The sequence below is a fragment of the Tinamus guttatus genome, unplaced genomic scaffold, assembly GCF_059628265.1.
Source record: "Tinamus guttatus ecotype Peru unplaced genomic scaffold, ASM5962826v1 Tinamus_guttatus_pri_ptg000927l, whole genome shotgun sequence".
NCBI lineage: Eukaryota > Metazoa > Chordata > Aves > Tinamiformes > Tinamidae > Tinamus > Tinamus guttatus.
Window position 1 is genome coordinate 311816 of NW_028289461.1, and position 21396 is coordinate 333211.

General features: G+C 42.6%; 2 protein-coding genes across 3 annotated transcripts in view; one reads left to right on the top strand and one right to left on the bottom strand.

The window, feature by feature from the left end:
* Positions 1–21396, top strand: part of GIGYF2 (GRB10 interacting GYF protein 2) — a 68836-nt gene that overhangs the window by 26638 nt on the left and 20802 nt on the right. The window contains exons 8-11 of one of the 2 annotated variants that reach the window (XM_088538080.1): positions 15328–15507; positions 20578–20777; positions 20866–21028; positions 21110–21310. In XM_088538080.1, the coding sequence (XP_088394206.1) occupies positions 15328–15507; positions 20578–20777; positions 20866–21028; positions 21110–21310 (744 nt within the window). Of the gene's footprint in view, positions 1–15327; positions 15508–20559; positions 20778–20865; positions 21029–21109; positions 21311–21396 lie in introns of both variants that reach the window. The other variant, XM_088538081.1, reaches the window with a different exon arrangement.
* Positions 3597–10646, bottom strand: KCNJ13 (potassium inwardly rectifying channel subfamily J member 13). Its single transcript, XM_010226214.2, has 3 exons — positions 10556–10646; positions 5108–5588; positions 3597–4219 (listed from the first exon to the last, which is right to left on the bottom strand). The coding sequence occupies exons 2-3, from the start codon at positions 5583–5585 to the stop codon at positions 3597–3599; spliced, it is 1101 nt and encodes a 366-aa protein (XP_010224516.1). The 5' UTR covers positions 5586–5588; positions 10556–10646.

The window sequence follows — 21396 nt, forward strand, 5'->3', positions numbered from 1 at the left end:
AAGAGATGCTACCTGCTTTCCTCACTGTCTACTTTCCTTAAAAAGAGATTACTCCTGTAAATAATGGGAGGTTGTCTATCTTTAAATGCCAGTAGCAAAACATTCACTCTCTGATATGTGGATATCCTTTTTGAGGAGGGAATAAAAGATTTAGTGCTTTCATCTCCACACCCAAAAAGGGAAACTATGTAGAAACAGTACAAGTCATGTCTGCAACAGTCGAGTTCATTTGATTTATCCCCTTCCTGTCCTGTTGCCAGCCTCTTCCCATTGCAATAGTTGCAGCAGTTCCAAGGCCAGATTATAGAGTGTATGCAACTCCTGTGTAAGGTTATGATCATAAATATTATGTGCCACTTGAGAATGAGATGGATCTACCCACTGAAACTGCAAAGAAATTGCTGTGTGTCTGTACTGAAGCAGATTTCTGCCAGAACATGAGGGCTAACATTTTAACTTCTACATAACGTGTCTAACACTCCTACTAATGATCAGATCTCTGGAATGTATTTTCCATGCACAGTTTTCTGGCAAAGAGTATCCCCTTGTGTTTTGGAAATCCTGCGTCATTGAAGGGTGGGGTGCTTTTTTGCACAAAGCTTCATATCATATCTGACTGCTTTTGAAAGTCTCTTGTGTTGCTCTTGTAGCTTGATCTTACTGGGCTACAATACCTGTGGTACACAGTGTGATCGAGGTGAGTTGTGGAAGCCTTTGGAGTTTTAACATTAAAGCTGTTTTAGCTGTAGTCGTATTTGCTTATCGCACTGTTAGAAGTGAATGTTGAAAAAAAGTGAGAGGTTTTTGTCTCTTTTCCTTCCCTTCAGGGAGAAATAGGATGGTGAGTAAAGTATTAGTGGGAGGTGTTGGTCTGGATTGACTCCAGGTAGGTTAATAAATAGTTACTGCTTTGCAAATGTTTTCCAGTTAAAGTAATATGTAGAGCCTAATATAAGGCTATTGATTTGCCTAAAAAAAAAAGCCACTGACATGAATTCCTTAATTTTAATATTGCTGATACAGCAGTTAAAGCATAAAGGTCAAGGAGTGAATTGACATGGAAGGAATTTCTTCAGGGTGTAAGTGACTCTGTGCAATTTAGGCTAGTAACCCATAGCAGGTGCATGTATTGGTTTCTGTTATCCTCCTTAAACTCAGTGAGGGATTTGAACCTCTAACTGTACCATGCTTCAAAAAAGCAACAGGCCTTCACTAGAGCATTATTTCTCAGATAGGATCAGTATGTTTAGCTGATAAATTCAGACTAAAGATACCCAAAACTTTTGTGAGTTTGGTACGGGTTGCTGTAGTTGCCACAGGCTCCCTTGAGGACCCCAGTTTGCTCTGGAAAGCTGAGACGAATAGCAGAGAAAACAACCGAGGAGTTTTCTTCATTTCAGGTGTCTTTTGAGACCTGCACAAAAGCAACTTAATTTTCTATGCAACCTCTTGACTAATGCCAGCTTAGTAGCTGAGGAGGTTTGATAGGAAACCAGTACTTATACACTCGTGATAATCATGATGTAGATTGTATGAGACATGTAGAGGCAGTTGTGGAACCTGCCTGAATTCTGTTCAATGTCTGTTTATCACTTAAACTTGAATATAAAAAGGGTCCTCAAATGAACATTAAAAGAATGCTCAAGTCCTTTGAATTAAACTTCCACTTACTTTGCTGCCTTGTCTTCCTTCCCTCCATGAATGGCAAGAAATGTGCCCGAGGAAGGTTCATCGCTCGCGTGCTCTTGCAACGTAAGTCCAAGCAGAGGGTGCAGTTTGGCTGCAGCTGAGCTGATCAGCAGTCTTCCTAGGCTGATTTGGCCTTGTGGCGTTTCTCCAATACCTCATGAAACATCCAAGCTTTTCCAGTTCTTCAAAACTGTAAAAGTAACAGGGTGCTCTGCCTAGCTCATATTCTGCAACTGTTGTCCCTAAGTGACGTTTGTGTAATTAACCTCAGTCGTGTTCTTCAGCTCTACATTCCACAAATGTGCTACTTGAAGAGCCTCTAAGACATATCAAGCACAGTCTTTGTGCTTGTTGCTTTAATTTCCTACCCAACTTTAAACAAGCCCTCTAAATTGAAAATGATTTAAAACAAGACAAATTTCAAGACTCAAGAAGTCATTTAAAAAGTAAGCAGAGCTGTCCACCCGTTGTGATTAGACCTCCACTGAAATTAGGTTTTCTTCCAGCCAAAGTTATTTCTATTAGAAAATAGCTTCTTATAACTTTGGCTCTAAACTGTGAGATTACAGTGCTGCTCTGCTGCGCTATACATCTGAATTGCAGAAATAATTGATTTTGTCTGAAACTGGAGTATGTGATACAGAGAAGACCAGTGCTTCACTCAGGGCACTGCTGTTCTTTTCTAAATGGATGTTTCAAACTTGACAGTAGTCTGTTCTGTGGCTCTTGCTCTGCCTTTTAATTCGTAAAGATTTTCTTTCTCAGTATGTAATAGTGAGAGAAGGTGTGGAATTTGCTTCTCTTGAGAGCCTAGAAGTAATTCTTACACTTTCTATTTATATTTTAGTTGCTTAAATTATTTGAGTTTCAGAGTAACTTAATTGCAATTGGCTTTTGAGGCACTTAAATACCAAAGTCTTATTGTTTTGCTTTAATGTTTTATTTTTAAATTGATTTAAGTGTCTCTCTAAATGATTTTTGTTCTGTGTGTACAGAAAAATAATGTTTAAAGGCATAAAATATGGATGCAGTTCTACTGTTGTGGATATAGTGCATCCTTATGGCTCAGGCCTACTCGAGAGACGCGGTGCAAAGCTGAGCACACAAATATATTGTCCTTTCCAAAAAGTACACTGATGTATTTAAACTGCTGAGTTCTATTGCTAAATAATTTATTGAATGTATCCAAATATGAAAAAAATTTACATTGCAATGTTTGTCAGACTTCAAGATTTTTTTGATCAAGTCCTTGCAGACCTGTCTTAAGATGATATAGTCACCTCTTAGTTGGCAGAATGAAGAACTACAGTTAGTATTCACAATTTTGCTTAATAAACAAGCACAGCAGGAGAACATTTTGCTGCCATGAGAGATTGGCAGAACTTTCTAAGAGTAAGTTCAGCTGTCTGAAAACTGATAAAACCCTGTACTCCCAAAGGATTAAGAGAGCAGGAAAAACGAGTGTCCTGGATCAACATGTTGCGTATACCAAGCTAATGTATTAACTGATTGACCCTGTTTTGGATTTGAGTGAGATTTTTCTCCTTTGTAGCTCTTGTCCATCTTGCCCCAAGCTGATTAATTAGTATTTTGGTGAGCTTTGGGGGTTTTGCAGTGCTCTGCTTTCAGGGTCAGTCCAGCCTTCATGGTAGTCTGGTGGATTCAGCAGGAAGCGCTCTCAGTTTCCCGGGCTCGATGCCGCGGTGCTCGAGCCCGACTCGCTTCAGCGCGGCGCCCGCAGCTGCTGCTCAGCCGCCACGGGCGCTCTCGTTCTTTTGCCTATCGTTTTGTAGCCAAAGGATGGGAATATAGGAGAAAGATGGCTAGGAGATGAAAGGAAGGTTGTCAATGGAACCTGAAGGTTAAATGTAATAATAAAGCGCACTTTAAAGTTCCAAGTCTGCTGCCTATTCTGTGAGGCCAGTCTCGGAGAGCTGGAAGCTGTCAGCGTGCTGTCCGTTGATGCGGATCTCCTTGGCAGTCCTTTTTGGGCTCTTTGAGTCAGCTGCGGCTGGGAGCTCTGGAATAGTTTTGTCAAAATTCTCCATCTTGATCTGATATTCCCCTTTGGCGCTGCGGGCTAGTGTGGAGGCAAAGCGGTGGTGCAGCAGGATCTCTGAGGGGAGGTAGGACGTCCTCCTCTGGCACATCTCTCCCGTGCCTTCCTGCACGGCTGACAGAAAGACCACGAGCTCAAAGTGCCGAGGAGCCTCCCTTTGGAGCAGAGCAGCCAGGGGGCTGGAGGGAGTGATGAGGTGGAAGTAGGTCAACGGGAAGATGAAGAACGGACACTCTTCGGAAGTGATGCTGTCCAGGTGGAAGTCAACACTGGTCTGGTGCAGCTGTCCGGTTTCCTGCTCTTGGTAGAGGACAGCAGAAATCTGGACGCTGGTGAGCGGGCTCGAGCGCGTGTTGGCCACCTGGAACATGAGGCAGGGCGTCCCCTCCGCGCAGCTCACGATGGCCGAGCGGGTGAAGCGGATGGAGAAGGCCCGGTTCTTTGGACGGGCGATCTTGGCCACAAAAGCACCTGTGTGGAGAAAAGAGCTGACCGAGTTACACGTGTGGAGCCTGGGGGGTTCTACCATCCGAGCCATGTGAGAGAAGCCAAAGGAAGGGCAGGGTTAGTACAGGGACATGTTTTTCAACCAAGGCAGCATATTTTAACTGTTAGACTTGCAAACACAGCCATCACATTAAATCATTCTTTTTTTAAAAAAAAAAAAGTTTTAGCTTTCCTGAGATGCTTTTCTTCTGCACTGTGTTTACTTATATTTCTAGTCTAGAATACTTATGTTTGTAGAAAAGGAGGTTTTTTTGCTTGCTCTTTTTGACTCTAATTGGCAAGAGTACCTTGTGTTGATGCGCTACCTCTTGAGAAGCTCAGTAAATGAATTTCTCCTTTAAGTCTGGAATAATTATATGTAACTTAGAACTGCTCCATCTACTTGCCAAATACCTCTGACATGCTGAAGATTTCCTTTGCGTTGGCTGCTGAGGGGTATTGAAATACTGAGTTACAGATTAATAAGAATCATCAGTAGAAATACTTCAACTAGCTTTAAATGCACAAGAGTATACCTTAAAGTCAAGTTGTTTTGACAAATAAAAAAAAGAGGGGCAGAGGGGGATCATGGCACAAGAAACAAGTGACAGTTATCAGTGAGGAGCCATGAAGAGCAACTAGGGAGCAGTGGTACTTCATACTATTTAGTACAGAGTTTAATATTATATAACTCGCACCTTTTTAAAAGGTAAAGCATTGACTGCCTCTTACATGGCAGAAATACTACTGTAACTACTGTATTCCTCTGACCTTAGTTCTTATTTCTCAGGAAGATATCAATGTGATCACTATTTATTTTAGGCTTCATTTCTTACACATATGTTATCTGAAGGATTAAATATGAAGGATTACCTGTGATGAAGGCTTCCAGCATGAGTCCCAGGACCATCTGTATAGCGAGCAGGGCAATAGCACTGGGGCAGTCCCCGCTTGGGAACATAGTGCCGTAACCAATGGTGAGTTGTGTCTCCAGTGAGAAAGAGAAAGCAGCTGTGAAGCTGGTGATGTACTTGACACATATAGTGTGGTTGTCAGGTGGAGCATCGTGGTCCAGCTCCAGGTCCCCGTTCATCTCAGCCAGTAAATACCAAAGCACTGCAAAGACTAGCCAGTGGATGACAAAAGAGGCTGAAAAGACAAGCATCATCCATCTCCAGCGCATGTCCATCAGTATTCCCCACGCGTCTCGTAGGTACGCCAGGCCTTTTCCTTGGGCACCGTCCATCTGGAACGTGCTGTGTCCGTCCTTAGTGACCATCCTCAGGTATCTTTGGGTCAGGAGAGGAGCGCTGGATTTAGTGTTATTGCTCTCTAATGTATCTGTTCTCATTTTCTAGAAAAGAGAAAAAAGGAAGAAAAAAGCTAGTTTGGTGCCATCCAGCATATTTGCGTTTTGCCTAATGTTCACAGATTTTGACACATCAGCAGGGGTAGAAAAACTGCAGCCAACAAAGGAGGGCTTATACATTGCAATCCAGAGAAGATTAAGTCAGGAGTCTGGAGTGGAATTTACCACTGTTTGTGGTAATACTTTTGCTAAAAAAGATTAGGTGTAGAAATCTGTCTACTTTTAAAACTTGCCCTGCATATTCATTTAAATATTATTTTCATACTTTACCTCTCAGTTGCATCTTTGTTCCTGTGTGTAGGTCAGGCATGGTATATTTGTAAAGTAATTGAATTTTGTCTGCTTAATTAAAACTGCTTAATTTTGCAGTCTCTTGTTAGCAGAAGAGTATAATAGCTTACCAATGCTGATATGAAAAGAATGTATATTCCCTTATTTCCTTAGCATGCCTATTTGTTTTAGGTGAATGCTGTAATTTACCTCATTCCTCCTGAAATGTATTTCTTCTCAGGTTCTTCTAGCTCAGGAAATCACTGTTTTCTCTACCTGCCACATCTTGTTAAGCACGTTACCGGATTCAGGGCAGAGCTACTTCTGTGAATCTGAGGCCATTCATGGAAGGACATGATTAAAAAGAGGGCAGGAAACCAATATGGAAAATAATCGGATATTTAGTCTGCCTAAAAAGTATATTTTATTAATGACCAAATTTGAAAATGGGACAGCAGATGTGGGAGTGAGAGGACAGGGAGGTGAAGTTGCAGATCTTGCACATGCAAGAGTTCCCATTTTGCTTCGCACATGTTAGGCTCCTCTGCTTACTTTTTAGCCTCGAAACAAAATGATCAGACTTCTCAAAGCTGCTGAGCATCTTTGAACAGACCGAATCTATAGGCCGTACAAAAGCCGAGTGCTTAAAGTTCATCTGGGACAGATTAAAATAAGTAGGAGCTTGTGTAAGATGAGGTTATTCGTAAAGCAAAACCTTTTTACAGATAATGATGAGGCAGCTTGTGCATAAAACAATAAGCAGTTTTCACAGTACTCCTCAATTCTGCAAGTCACAAAGATGATATATATTTAGTTCATTAGATTTATGTGTTTCTCATCAATTACAACCTTTCTCTGAATTGCAATCTCTGCATGCTACAGGAATCACAGGTTTGTTTCAGGAATGCTGTCATAGTTGTAACTTTAAACAATAGATCTGAGAGTTCTGTACTTAAGAACCCACTGGTGAAGGGTAAAAATGCTTCATATGATCTTGTAAAGCAGCAGTTTTCATGATTGTTTACTTGATGCTTATAACAAATTTGAGTATGTAGTAATTTCAAAACACTGTTTTTACTTGCATTTAATGCATTTTTGAAGTATAAGAGATAACCTTATAGGGAATAAAGTTAGCTAAATTCTTGTTTTTCTTTCCCTCTGTAGATCTGCAGGCCATTCCAAAATTTCTTCTGCCCATATTTTAATGAAAAGCACTAGAACAGTTCATTGCCTGAGTGGGATTGTGGGTTTTTTTGTCTTCTACATTAATACAGTAATTAATATAAAGAGCAGCTGACTGCTGTTTTCGAAGTGCCACAGTGTCTAGGTTAGTGCTACAGAGTCTAAATGCTGTTGATAAAGATTGTCGATCAAGGATGATCAACAATCATTTAATGTTGACTCAAAGCTCTGAAAAATTGGGTCAATGTGTTTGTTCTTGGAGAATCCACTCCTGGTGGGTTTGGAAGGTCTCGGGTGAGATCTCGGTGGAGTTCTGTTAGCCTCTGGCCGTGCGTTTTGCAACAGCCTCGGCTCGCTGCTCCTCCGGGCTCCCTGGGAGCAGGGACATGGGAGCTAAACCAGGTTGCTCCTGCACTCTAGTCCGACATCAGCCTCTGCTTAAGATGCTAGGTGGCTAACTAGATGACAGTGATAGCTTCAAGGGTGTAAGCTTTGGTTCCAAAGTGTATCTTTTGAAACAGATATTAATGTCTTTAAGAGTCACAAATCTTGCCTTTTCCCCCCTCAAAAAAAAAAAAAAAAAAAAGCCTAAGAAAAAACATATAGGTTGTGATAGTGATGCAGTGCAGTCAGTATAAGAGGCAAAAGAACAGCTGTCCTGGGGAAAAACTTGGTCAGCAGTCTTCCTCCAAATTCTCCAAAGCACAGTCAGCATAGGAGTAGGTGTGACTTCATATTAATAAATAAATAAAAAACCCTCTACATATTCATTTCCCCACCCACTGGAGGTTAGGAAAAAAAAAATCTTTCCTAGCCTTCTTGTTAGTGATAAGTTAGTATAGGTATAAAGTACAGTTTTGATCCTCTGATTTCATGTCCTGCATGGGCCTTCATGTTGCCATGTTATTTCTTGTTTCATATAGAGTGTATCTTTTAGAAAAGACGCACAATTTGACTTAAATTCAGTGTTGTTGGGGAATATTTGACTCTACTGCCAAGTATATGCTGTTTCTAATCTAGTCTTATCTAATGACATTTTCTGAGCTTTATTTTACATTGTTTCTGTATGTCCGTTTTTGCTTTTCTTAGTTCCTGGCTTGTGAAATCATTGTGGCTTTGGGGTGATTCTTCCCTTTCCATTTCCCACGTGGTGTTCATCAGAATAGACTTTTCTACATCTCTTCCAACCTGTTGACCTTAATATATGCATTGCTGTTTGTAATTCTTCCTGTTTTCATTCTGTAGAAATCTAAATGATTACCCCTAATTCTGTAGTGGCAAATATAGTCTTAAGGGTTTCCCATGCATGGGGTGTGGGTGTTTATTTTCCTTCCCCCCCCCCCTCCTGCTTTGCTTCTTGCTCTATCACTTCTCTTGTGTACATTCTTCTAAGTCAGGTCAAGGTAAGGTAAGCGCTATGGATCACGGGCACGGTTTCCTTTTTCCAAGCCAGCTGAACAGGTTCTGAACTGCCATGGCTTGCTGATGATAAAACTTTGCCATACAGTTCTAGAAAAATCACTTGCATGACTCAACACACTGCTCTTCGTTTGGGTGCTTATCCCTTAGAGTATACCCATCCGAATTCCCCACTCTGCCATCTTGACTGAGATCTTTCTGTTGTGATCGTTCGAAAAAATCTTACTGTTTCTTACCCCTTCTTTTGGCATCCTCTACCTAGCCTTTCTCTTGACAGCAGAAGCTTGGCTGTTACAAATTTAGGGTTGCAGAGGACTCATTTGCAAGTGTCCTCATTTGCTTTTTGTTTGCCTTCCTAATTGAAGGACAGTGGCAGTGACACTTCCAGCAGCTTTCAGCTCAGTCTATTAATGCACCTGCCCCCCTTTCAGGAGCTTGAGTGCTCTAGAACGTGGAGCTCTGTTCCAGCAGAAACACTTGCAGTGCTGGCTCACCTGCCCAATTTCCGTTCCCAACAAAATCTCTTCTAATTGACCTTGGAAAGGATTTGAGCAACTTTATTCTGTGCTGCTTGATCACAACAGTGAAATAGCCAGGAGGACATGTTGTTTGCTGGGACTAAGGACAAAAGCTGGTTATAACGGTAGCATAATTTGAACTATTATTATATGACCATATAGACTTTTATAATAGTGAAATTTTTTAGAACCCTGGTAATGCTGGCAGACCTATTCTATGAATATATACCTGCCTGCTTTACTTGATCCAGGTCTAAATTAATCTTGTACCTCTTTCACATTTAAGCACCATCTCTGTGCTGTAAATCACAATGTGTTGGAACATCTGAACTTTGTAAGAGCAATTACCACAGATTCTTTAATGGCATGCTATTAAAACTGCAGTATTTGTATTTTTTTGATTCAACGGCAATCCTTGAGATGCTTTCCTATTACCATTAAGAAATGAGGACACTATTTTTCAGTATTGATGACATGACTCATAACTTACAGTAGGTCATAATGTTAACACTGTAGGAGGTAATTCAGTTAATGGGATGTTATTTTAGCTGAACAGTTATGCTGCAACCATTATTAGAATAGTTGATATCTCAAATGTTTGTCCTTTAGATTTTGAAGTTAATTCCTCGTTGAGATGAATAGAAGTAACTTGTGACAACTTATTTTTCTTTTGAGGGAGGGTGTGTTGTTCTTTCTCCTGAGGTCAGCAGGATTAAGATACAAGTTTCAAGACTTGTTCCTTTTATAAATAAAAGCCTTCTAATGGAATGTGAGAGCTCTAATTTGTTGAGCCCAAGTTACACCTTTCAAAGGGAATACTGGAAAATACAACATGGCCTCTAACAGTCGACTGCAAAATGGTTGATGGACCAGCTGGTCTGGGCATCTCTAGAAAAGCAGGAAAAACATTACCAAGACTTTGCTTCTTGGTTACTCAGGGTTTTAAAATGCACTAGCATTTGTTAAATCCTTTGTAGATAATACATAAATGCCAAGTTTTAAGTATCCTTAACAAAGGAGGTGGATTTAGGAGAAGCATGAGAATGCCTATGGATGCAAGGCTGTAGCAGTAGGAATTTGCCATCTGATTTTACGAACGTGGCATGTTTAGAAGACCCCTCTCGCTGTGGGTTGTGCAGACGGTCCCAGGGGCTTGTGTCAAGGGACAGGCACTTTGCTAGGACATTACAGTTGTGACCTATGTGTGGCTTTCCTCAACAGCAGTGCCCAGACAGAAGGACAGGGGCAAAAAAAATGCTTCAAGCCGTGGGATATAGTGGAAGGTGGTAGAAAGGGGCTTCAAGAGGTGAAGTGTATTTCTTTATTTTCCCCAAGGGATAGAAGTTAAATGCAGAGCTATGCCTGCAGCAGGAAGGTGTAGGTTCCCTAATACCTCACTGGGTAACACTTGGCTACCTTAGCTATAGGAATAAATAAATAATCAGAAATAAAGCTCCGTTCCCTAATGACAGTATGGATTCCTGTGACTGCAGAATAGTAGGATTATTTCTAACTGTACAATCAGGGAAAAAAGAAGAGAGTAAGATAGCTGTGTGTACTTACCAGGCTCTGAAGAGCGCGTGTGCGGGACAAGGGAGCTACCTGCCGCCGCGGAGGGTGGTGGTGGGCCAGCCGCAGCTACTGATCCCAGCACCGGTAAGAAACGTCCCACAAGTGGTGGGCAGGGGAAAAAAAATACTTTTTTTTTTTTCCCCTCCTCTTTCAAGGGTTTGTGTGTCTCGCTGCTGTGTTTATAATGCCGGGGGGGTTGGTTTTGCTCTGAAGCTGATTCGATTGGTCGTTTTGCCTGCAGGGGGGCTGGTTAGCTCTGATCATGTGGAAAAGAATGCCGGTTTGTTTGGAGGGCGACTTCATCCCACCCGAGCTCTTTGCAGCCACGGAGAAATCCTCCAGTGCTCGCTTGGAAAAGGGGCACGCTCCCCCCGACCCTTTCCTTCATCAAGATACATATATATGTATATACTAGACTTGTCTAATCTTTACTTGAAAGTTCAAAAAGACAAAACTCTTCTAGAAAAGCTACATGGAAAAAGCTGTGTTCCTGCTGCTGGAAAACACCAGCTGTTCTTGGTTACTCTATTCCTAAGCAGTATCAAGCAGTGCCTGCTCGGGCACCATGGAGGCTCTATGGTCACCTCGTTCCGTCCGCAGAGCCCCTGCTTCCTCCCCTTGGGATCTCATGCACTGAGGGTGCTGCCCTTGGAGAGGTGGGGAGATTGAGCCTTGGCAAGAGAGGAGACCATTTTAACTCATTTTCTCTCATTTATGTTAAAGATTTCCTAGAGGGAGGATGCAGCTCAAGGACCGTGTTGGCAGTGGGCTGCACTGCTGAGGCAGCCTGTGAGGACAGCTCTGTGGCACCGCAGTGCTCCACACTGATTTCCCTTGGTTAGGTGCTCGTGTGGGGGCTTTGGTCAGACGTCAGCTGTAAGAGGATCTGCGAAACAAAGACTCTGGTTGTTTGCGGTAAAACTCAGGCAGGCCTGCTGGGAAAATCATTAATGTAGACTTTCCTGCTTAGGAAACAAAATCCTCCCTTGCCTTCTTACTTTAACCGGCACCCCCCACCTCCATTCCCAGTCCTAAATTACAAAACATTAATTCTTTGCTTCATTAGTATGGAGCGTTTTAATACATGTTCAGGCTCAGCACTGTGAGTGGCCGTATGCAGAGCTAGTGAGGTAACGTGGCGTGAGGGGGCACCCACTGCCCATGCAGCCTCCAGGACGCCGAGAGTCGCTCTTGAACCTCCTTGGTGCCCCAGCAAGGGTGAACTCCTGCTGCAGGGGGCCGCTCTCATTGCCCGTGACACGTTGGTTCTGTCGCTGCTGTGAGAAGTCGTATTTTGTGCTGTGGAAAGCTCATGGCCTCCAGTCACGTGTTCCTAGCCTGAATGACTCCTGGATGACCAAAATCTGACACTCTCAGTAGGTGAAGCAGTCATAGAATGTTATTTCCAGGTATCTGCAATGGAGTTAAATCTTCATGTTGATTTATTTGGGTTTAGTCGTTTGTCTGCTTTCATCCCAGAAGGCAGTGCTGAGTTGGGTGGGAAAATCTGGAATGATATTTGTCTAGCAGCTCTTGGAGACCTAGTTTTGAGGTTTAGGGTTTCTCAAAGGAGAAAAAATAGACAGAATCTGGGATGAGAGCTTCTGACTAGCCATAAGGCCCTTTGCTGTGTGTGTAGCTAATGTGTCAATACTCGGCCAAATACTGTCCAAATGAGACGGTGGTGGTGGTTCTTTGGAAACATTATCTTAAGCCCATTTGTTACAGGCTTTTTCTTCTGTAAAACGTGTTACTAAAGTATTCATCTAAGCCAGGTCATCTGAGGTCCTTTACAAATACTATGTGCGAAGGAGTTTATTTTCTGGAGGAAATCTGTGTAGCATGCAGCAGAAAGAAGAGACCAAATCACAGCACACAGACTTTCCTGGTTTTTCCTGTGTTTAGAGGAAACAGTATTGCAGTTAGTCATCCCTTTCCTGTTAATTCTCTTCAAGCTCTGAACATACCTTGGGAAATGCAGGCTGACAGCATGGAGAACTGAAGTTACTTGTCATTTTAGTAGCAAGTTCCCTACATAAACGGGTTGTCGGGCTGCATCCCAGAATCCTGGTCTCGTTCTTTGCCTCCTCACCCCCACACTGCACAGCTGTAGGCTGCCTTTTTTTTTTTTTTTTTTTTTGTCTGGATACTGCAATGCTCTAGCTGAAGTTTTCTGTAAACACCATAACTGGCATTGTGACAGGCTTGAACAGAGGTGCCCTTTGCTGTTCCTTCTCCTCAGGAAGTCCAGTCAATTAGTCCAAGGCAAAATCATGGACTGCGTTTTGGATTTTTCATCCTTAAATGTCGCCAAATACTGATTAGCTAAACTGGGTTATTTCAGCTGAAAAGTGTTCTCAGGGATAGAACAACATGTAAAGTCAGTGCATTAGAAATGCTCCTGCAGCTTGCATATGAATTTGTAACTTCCAAAGTCCTATATACAATTTTGTCTATTTTTTTAGTGTCTTTTGGTGGTGTCCTAGTATCAAAAAACTGAAGTACTTAAGGATAAAAACCACTTTCTGCCCCCTTTGGCAGAAGGGTGGCATCCAGTGAGGCACTGCTGTGGCACCCTGCCTTCTTCCTCTGGCTAGAAAGAAGGCTGCAGAATCGCAGATTGTAGCATCCTCATTGCTCTGTGATCTCTCTTGGTGTGTTTTCTTCCAGCTGCCCTGACTCTGTAGCTCTAATTTTCCTCTGCCTGATGAGCGGTACCAACATGTTTCCTGATACTTCTACATTATGTTTCTTTGGTGGTCTAAAAGCAATAAAGGATATACTTTCCAGACTTGGGTTCTACCTACTATGTCATCTTTATTTATTTGCCATGAAATGTGGAAAAAAAGTGTTTTTAATCTGTGAAGACTTACTGTTTCCGAATAAGAAATGTTGTCCCTGTCCCACTTCTAAGGAAGAGTCCTGTGTCTCAGCCATTAGCTTTGTCAGAGCTGGCTTGGGGTGCAGAGGCCAGCAAATAAGTGGTTGTCTTTAGCCAAACAAAATAAGTGTATATTTTGGTTATGTAAGGCCTCATAGGTCAGATTCGCTAAAATAAAACATAAATATCAGCAGGACATGTGCTTTTTTTCTTTGCATAGAAATCCAAAGTATGCCAGGATATTCAGCAGTGGAACTTGGTCCTGTGCAAGTTTAGCTTTCCCTGTACCCTTTCCTACCTAGAAAACCTATTCTACCCTCCCTAGAATAAAACCAAATTGTGTGAAAATGCAGAGCCAGGAGGAGGAGGAGGTTTTCTCCCCTGCCAGAAGGAACATTGGTTACTCTCAAGCTATATGTGAAGTCCAAAGGCAAACCCTTGTTTTACCTGTCCAGGGTGCAAAGCCCTGCATCCTGCTAAAAAGTTGGATAGGGGGATGCATTATTTTAGGTGCTTTGCATTTCACTCTTCATCATGTCATGATTCTCTTTCAGCTGGTCACTGGCATTAAAAAAAAAAACTAAATCTCCTAACCTGTCAGCCCTTTAGAGGTTAACCTGGTTACTTAACGTAGTCATTGAAAGTTGTTTTTCACACCAGAAATCTCTGTGTGTAGTCATGCTTTTATTTGTTTTTCTAGTTTAAACAAGTGAGCATATGCTACAATCTCCCCCAGATATCTTCCTTACAGTCCCGGGTATATTTAGCACCTTTCTCTAGCACTTTGAATGCCTTTTTTGTAGCGAGCCGTGTAATTTCAGCTTCGCAGCGCTGAGCAGTGTCAGTGCGGCGGCGGCGGCAGCGTCGCGGTTGGCGCGAGGGCTGTGCAGTCACAACCTGGCGGAGGAGACACACAGCCTCGAGCTGCGGAGTTAGTCCCACAGCTATTTCAGTGCTGGTGTTTCTTTGTCAGGGCAGGTCACCAACAAAAGCAGTAGGTCTGTCAAGCCTGAGTTGTTGCAATATAGTAGAGGCTCCTTTTCTAAAAGTATTTGTCATCTTTTTCTGACTGTGCTGTTCTTTGAGTACCCAAAGGTTTTATGATATATTTTAAATAAAACTTGGTATGTAAACTGGGGACTAAATGCCAATCCAGGCTCCTAAACTTGTGATAGATTCTTCCTTAAACTGGAGCTTTTTGGTGCATCTAGCTCTTCACATACTGACCTCGATTCTCCAGAAGACTGGCTGCAGGGTAATGCTGATACAGCTGGGATTTTCTTCTTTAATCCTTAATCCCCTGGTAATGTTTCAGTCCTCTAAACCTGTGCACATAGCGTTGGATAAAATGTGTGGTCTTCCCCCCTAAAGTTTGACTATGCATGTAGCAAATGTTTGCTTTGTATAAAAGTGTATTATTTACATTTTTAAACTTTAGTCCCATTTTCCTTTAGCGTGAGGCTTTCCATGATGCAGCAGGGTGGTTTTTTTTTTTCTTTTTTTTCCCCCCTCCCCCACACACTTTGGCCTCTTCCCTTTTACACTTTCCCGTATCTCCTAGTTTGTTGTCTTTTCCTCCTCTTTCCTATCCTTGCCTGTCGCTTGTGTGCTTTGCTTTTATTTGCCTCTGGTCTTTTCCACATTCTTTTCATCCAGACGTACATAGGGACTGACAGGAACTTCGTGTACCTGTCTATCTCCTGGGTTTGCAGGTAACTCCATCATATCCCTTACATATAAACTTCCATTGCTCTCTTAGGTCTCCAGCCCTGCTTACTGTTGGTGCATCCCTGCCTGTAAGGAAGCGAGATGATAATCCTTGTGTTTCCAGGTTCCTAAAGGCTGGACTGTGTGTGTTAACTTGCACGTATTTTCTTTGCAGTGAGACCAAACTTTGAGGAAGGAGGGACAGCAACAACAGGGAGGAAACATGAGTTTATCCGCTCTGAGAGCGAGAACTGGCGCATCTTCAGGGAGGAACAGAACGGGGAAGATGATGATGGAGGCTGGCGACTGGCTGGGTCGCGGAGGGATGGTGAGAGGTGGCGTCCTCACAGTCCAGGTGAGAGGAGACTGGGATAAAAACCACATCAGTGATTAAAGCAAAAGGGTAGTGGGTAATCAGGACTTGGGGAGAGCAGAGGAAAGAGGTGGTGGCATAAGACGTGGGACAAAAAACACGTAATGGTTATGCATTAACCATTAAATGGTCACTAGATACCACTTTAGTATGCACAGAGCTCCTGGTTACAAAAATGTTACAGTGAACATAAAACTGTGTGTTTTGTTTTCTTTAAGTGTCCATAAGGCCCTAAAACTATTTAAGGGAACAATATTTTTCAGACACTTGCTTGTCTGTGCTGGGTTCCAGGTAAGTACATCCCTGGCAAAATCAGAATATTAACAGTAGTAACTGTGGTCGCAGCCACACAAGTTACTCCCTCACATTAGGTACTGTATCTCAGTTTATGGGGTGATATTGACACTAAACCACTTGAGCCGTTGACTGTTTAGTTTTCAGATGGTGCTGGGGAAGCCAGGGTGTCCCCTTGGAAAATCTCAAAATACGTTGCTTTGTGCATCTTGTAGTTACGAGGGGTCTCACCTCTTGCGAAATTTCAAGCCCCTGTTTTGGTCGCTCTTCCCTGCCCTGAGAGCAGCTTCATCCACTCTATTCTAAGCAGTGTTTTGCCAAAGTTGCAGCAGAAATCCAAAGCAGAGCCAGGTATTTCAGTAGTGTAGCTGAAGCGCTTTTTTACTGCTACTTTAAATAGACCCAGCTCTCCAGACATGCCTGATGTGGAATTTTGCTTTTGGGTGCTCTTTGGCTACACTGTTCTTGTGGGAAAGCTGGGGAGCATTATGGCTTGCTTACTCTTGTACCTCATAGGTAGGCAAAGGAAGAAAAGGACATTTCTATGGCTGAGGTAGATACTTTTTAATTAAAATAATAAGAAAAAAAAAAACTTACAGTGGGATGATCACCAGTTACAGCATCCCAAAGAACTTCTAGCACTATAATATGAGCAACTGTTATATCTACTGCGAGTCCGTAGTTGATAGTGACAGTCTGATAGACACAGTCACTTTATTCCTCTTTGCCCTCAAACAACTGCTTGCTTGTACTAAAAGTTAGACTGAGCCCTAGGCTAGATTTGTTATCTGATGTTTTCTATTCAGAGCGAGACCAAGGGGCCAATTTTGAAGAACGTGGTTTTCTTTTCCCTGGTGTTTGGTCATGACTGTTTGTTGTACCCTGCGACCTTGTCATGTGCTCAGGTGGTGCCAAGCCAGCTGCAGCAGTATCTCATGATGGTCAGATGGAGCTGGCTGCCCAGGAGCCGAGTGCCTTGTGAGCACAGCCCGTGTCTGTTGGCATGAGGGGAAACAGGAAGACCTCGAAGTTCAGAAGTTCATGTAGGTCTTGAACTTTCCTCAAAGATGTTCTAGGAAAGGGTTCTGATTCATTCTGCATCTATCATAGGAAATAGTTTGCTTATTTGTAGTAGAGTAACTTTTCAGTTTAGTAGGTATAAATGCCTGCTCTAATAATTGTGAGAATCTCCATAAAAGCTGCTACATTTGAGATGAATGCGGAGTGGGGTGACAGCTGTATCACACTAGTCTCAACTCGAGTCAGAGTTGTGAATTTTTCTAGTAGTAGTAGCTACAGGATGATGAAAATGGTTTTCTTTGTGTTCTTGATTTTAAACCATGAGTTTAACTCAAATTGGCCTGACTTGAACAATTATTTTATACTTCTGCTGTTAGGTAATAGTGTTAATCATACATCCCCCTAAGAATAGACCAGTGTCTTCCTTTGTGTGACTGGGCCTTCCTTTGGCTTGGTGCTGCATCCTCCCTGCTAGGTCGCACGGTGCCTGCTTGCTTTGGGCTGAGAAGGGTTTAGAGAAGCACATAGCAGTTACTGTGTTCTGCTGGTAAGCAAAGAAAATCTAGATTCCCACAGACTGTTTTTTTCCATATTTTGAATTGCTATTTCACATCTTTTAGCTGTGTTTTTTGTTGAGGAATGGCTGACATAAATGTGCTGTAAAGTAGATGTGTCCCACAAGTTTACCCTCCTACTTATTAGTTCACAATGACGTGGACTTTTTTCTTCCAAAAGCACCAGCTTCAGGTTAGAGAGCTTGAAAGCTGCCAGGACTTTACCAGCAGGCCTTCCTAGTGAGAATGTAACGTGTGGAGCATTTGATTTGGGTGTTAACAGAAGGCACCTTCCTTTATTGGCTGGCACAGTGGAAAAGTTGTTTTGCTCATGGATCTAGGGAATCGTGGCACCGCTCCTGTTGTAAAGGCTGCGCAAGGTAGCCTGGATTAACTGGCTGTAAGAGAAATGTGACCATAGCTCTGAATTTGGAGAGTTCTGCTTCAGAGACCTCTCTTGGTATTTTCATCCTTTTTTTAATGTTTTAGTGACTGCTTGCCCGAGATGCCCCTTTTTTCATGGATTTATACAGTGATTACTCTACAAAGCAAGTCTGTTTTATCAGGTGTGGGTTAAAAACCTTTTTGGTTCTGCAAAGCTAGCAAATGATCTATAGTAGTTTGATTTAGTAACAAAGTCATCCTTAAAGAATAGGCATTATCTCTTCTTGCTTTTTCTTATACAATTTTGTCCTCCCTTGAGCAGCTGCACTCAAAGATATTTTTTCTTAAAGGATTTCTAGTGAGGCTTGAGGCTGTAATTTTGTATTAAGATGGCTTTTTTGGCTGCTGCTTACTTGAAAGCCTCCTCAAATTTGTCTTGGTTTGCCTTATTTCCAGTAGACTTTTTAAATGTCTGTTGGGCTTTGTGTTTCTTGAATATCATAAAGCAGCTAGCACGCTTTCTTCTGTGTGCTTTGCTTAGTATTTACATTGGAAACTTCTTTCATAAATTTGATAACGTAGCTGTTAAGAGATAAATAGCTATTAAAAACTCAGAGTAAAGTCTACCTGTTCCTTTTGCCAGATGACTAGTAGTTTTGTCTTTCACCTACAATGTCACTGTAAATTGGAGAGGGTAGATGCTGTTTAAAACTTTCCTAACTTGAAATCTTGCTCATATAATTGGTGCCTAATGAATACTGCAGGGCTGAGTGTGAAACTGTTTGTGTCCTAACTGTTTGCTTACATAGCTTAATTTGAGAACTTCAGAGGTACCTTAACTTTGGCTTTCTTTAGTGATTGCCGAGTTGTCAAAATGCCCTATATTCTAACCATGTTTTAGAAGCTTTTGTTGTTAAATGGGCCCGTGCATGCTACTTGCTTCTTATCTTATTTTTACACCTCCCCATCTGAAAATGTGCAGGCTAGGAAAAGAGATACTGCATGACTAAATCTTTCCAAGAAACCCGTATGGGTAAACGGGCTCTGGAGTTTTTAATACGAACTTGAAGATTCCAGGAATTAACAAAATGGGCAGAAATTGCTTTCGAAAACCATGTTTCTGGGTTTTGGTATGAGCAGCTTGCGCTCAATATAGGGCAGTGAACCATATGGAAATAATTGAGGCTCCTCTTGAGCACATTGTTGGGGTGGCCCTTTGACAGTGGCACGGTTCCTCCTGTGCCACGTTTTCCCCCTTTAGTTCCAAAGGGAGGTGCAGAAGAGTTGCTGGGCTGTTTGTGAGCCCTGGATGTTTAGAGCCAAGACCTGGCGTAGGGATTAGCCAGGTTCAGGCCATTGCGCTCTTATTCTGTACTGGGAAACCTGATGCAAAGGCTGCTGGCTGCACCAAGGAGGTGTCTGCGGGTGGTTTTAATCAGAAATCCCTTCTGGATGTCAGAAACCTTCCCCCTTCAGACCTTGCAAAAAACACTTCAATGTCAATGGAAGCCTTGGTATTTCTGATTAAAAAACAAACAAACTTAATATTGCTTCCAATATCATGTCAGCAGAATTCAGATGTCAGGCTTGTCCTTTGAGGTGCACTGTGCTGTCCTGCTTAATTGCTGGTTGTTCCTAGAGGTCCTGTTGTTCTTTGACACTGAAACAGCGTTTTTGGTTGTGCATATTCATATACATGACTCAAAAACACGGCCCTGTGTAGCTGGTGCTTTTTGAATGTGCCCCAAGTTGGAGGCCAGGGGTTGTGGGCAGAGGAGTGTGGAGCAGCAAGCAGAAATGGTCCTCCAAAAGTGGCACATGAAGTAGTTGCTACTGGAACTTTCCAAGGTATGTTCTCCATCAGTGCATCTTCAGTGAGATTTATCTTTGCCTGCATCTCTCTGAAACGCGAGCAGTGAAGAGGGGTCGGCATGATAGACCTCAGAAACTATAAGGACTGTTTTAAAGCAGACTGAAAAGAGAAGAGCAAGCCTACTGTGCCTCATTTTTTTCCCTTAATGACGTTGAAAAGGTAGTTTCAGGGCACTGATTTGACAGTTTTGTATGCCAAAATATTTCTTATTTGTTCTTATTGTAGATTAAGCTATACAGCTGAAATATTTACCAGGCAAGCACACGCTATATAGTGACGACCTTGTTGAAATTCTGCTTTTGTTTCCTTGATAAAACATGATCAAAAAAATCATAGTGTTTTAGTATCTCGTAAGCAAAACTTACTGTCAAGCAGACTCAAAGAGTTGTCAGTCTGTTTTTTGTGTGTATATGCGGAAGCCCCTCCGGGACAGGGGAAAAACAGGGGTGGTTTGTTCAGGATGGAACTTCTGCAGGTGATTGCCTGGAAAACACTACAGAAGTGGTTTTTTGGCATCTTCATATAAAAAGTTAGTGATGGTTGTTCAAAGGAGGCTGCTCAATTCAATCTCTAGTTTTACTGGTCTTGGTATTGGTGCTGCAGTATATTTTAGACTGCAGCTCACCTTTCTCAAGTTAAGAGTTTTTAATGCTCATCATGTGATTTAGTGTGCCTTGTATGTCTACAATGGGCAATATTTGAAGACTTCCCGCTTATCAGTAAGGTACTCCATTTCTTCCTTTCACTCCCTGTGCCTCTTTTTTGAGAACCCTGTGTAGAGATAGGCCGTACCCTGTGACATTCTGAATTTTGGTCACTGTTTGTCACCCTTTCCATACCCTGTTGCCCTTCGGAGGAAGCTGCTGCCCCTTGGGACTGTCTTGTAAAGTTGCTTTCCCCCCGCCTTAGACGGCCCTCGTTCTGCAGGCTGGCGAGAGCACATGGAGCGGCGGCGGCGGTTCGAGTTTGATTTCCGGGAACGAGATGATGAACGGGGTTATCGACGAGTGAGGTGTGGCAGTGGCAGCATGGACGATGACAGGGACAGCCTCCCTGAATGGTGCTTAGAAGATGCTGAAGAAGAAATGGGAACATTTGACTCCTCTGGAGCTTTTCTCTCTTTAAAGGTGAGAAGCTCTGTTGGTCCCATACTCAACTTTGAGCAGATACCCTCTTGTGTGCGGTAGGTTCTGAAGGATTGTGATGACTTTGCAGAAGGTGCAGAAGGAGCCCATCCCTGAGGAGCAGGAAATGGACTTCCGACCTGTGGAGGAAGGGGAAGAACGATCTGACTCAGAAGGGAGCCACAATGAAGAAGCCAAAGATCATGAAAAGATGACCAAGAAAGAGGGGGAGAAAACGGAGAGAGTAGCAGCAGGTACGTGGGGCTTCTCACGCAACTGTTGGATGCGGCAGTATGGAACTTCTTTTAATTGAGTAGAATCATTCATTATTGCAGAAACAGCAGAAGAAGCAGTCCGAACATCGTCGCCAGCTGCCAGGTCAGATACCCCACCAAAATCCCAGCCTCAAGACCCACTACAGAGTAGCCTCTTTGAAAGGAAAGAAGAGTCTGTCCCAGAAAGAGCAGAAAAAACAGATGATCAAGAGACTCGAACAGAGAATACACCGCCAGCCAAAATGTCCAACAGAGGGGAAGGTAAAATATTGATGGATAGACTTATGTTTCCCCAATTCATTCTGATTAGGCTTGGTCTCTTAAGATCTGGGGGCTGAATATGGTCA

Bases quoted from the DNA above. Each gene is read 5' to 3' on its own strand.
- KCNJ13 (XM_010226214.2), bottom strand. From the start codon at position 5,585: ATGAGAACAGATACATTAGAGAGCAATAACACTAAATCCAGCGCTCCT. The intron at 4,220-5,107 runs GTAATCCTTCAT...TTCTCCACACAG, and splicing joins GCTGGAAGCCTTCATCACAG to GTGCTTTTGTGGCCAAGATC.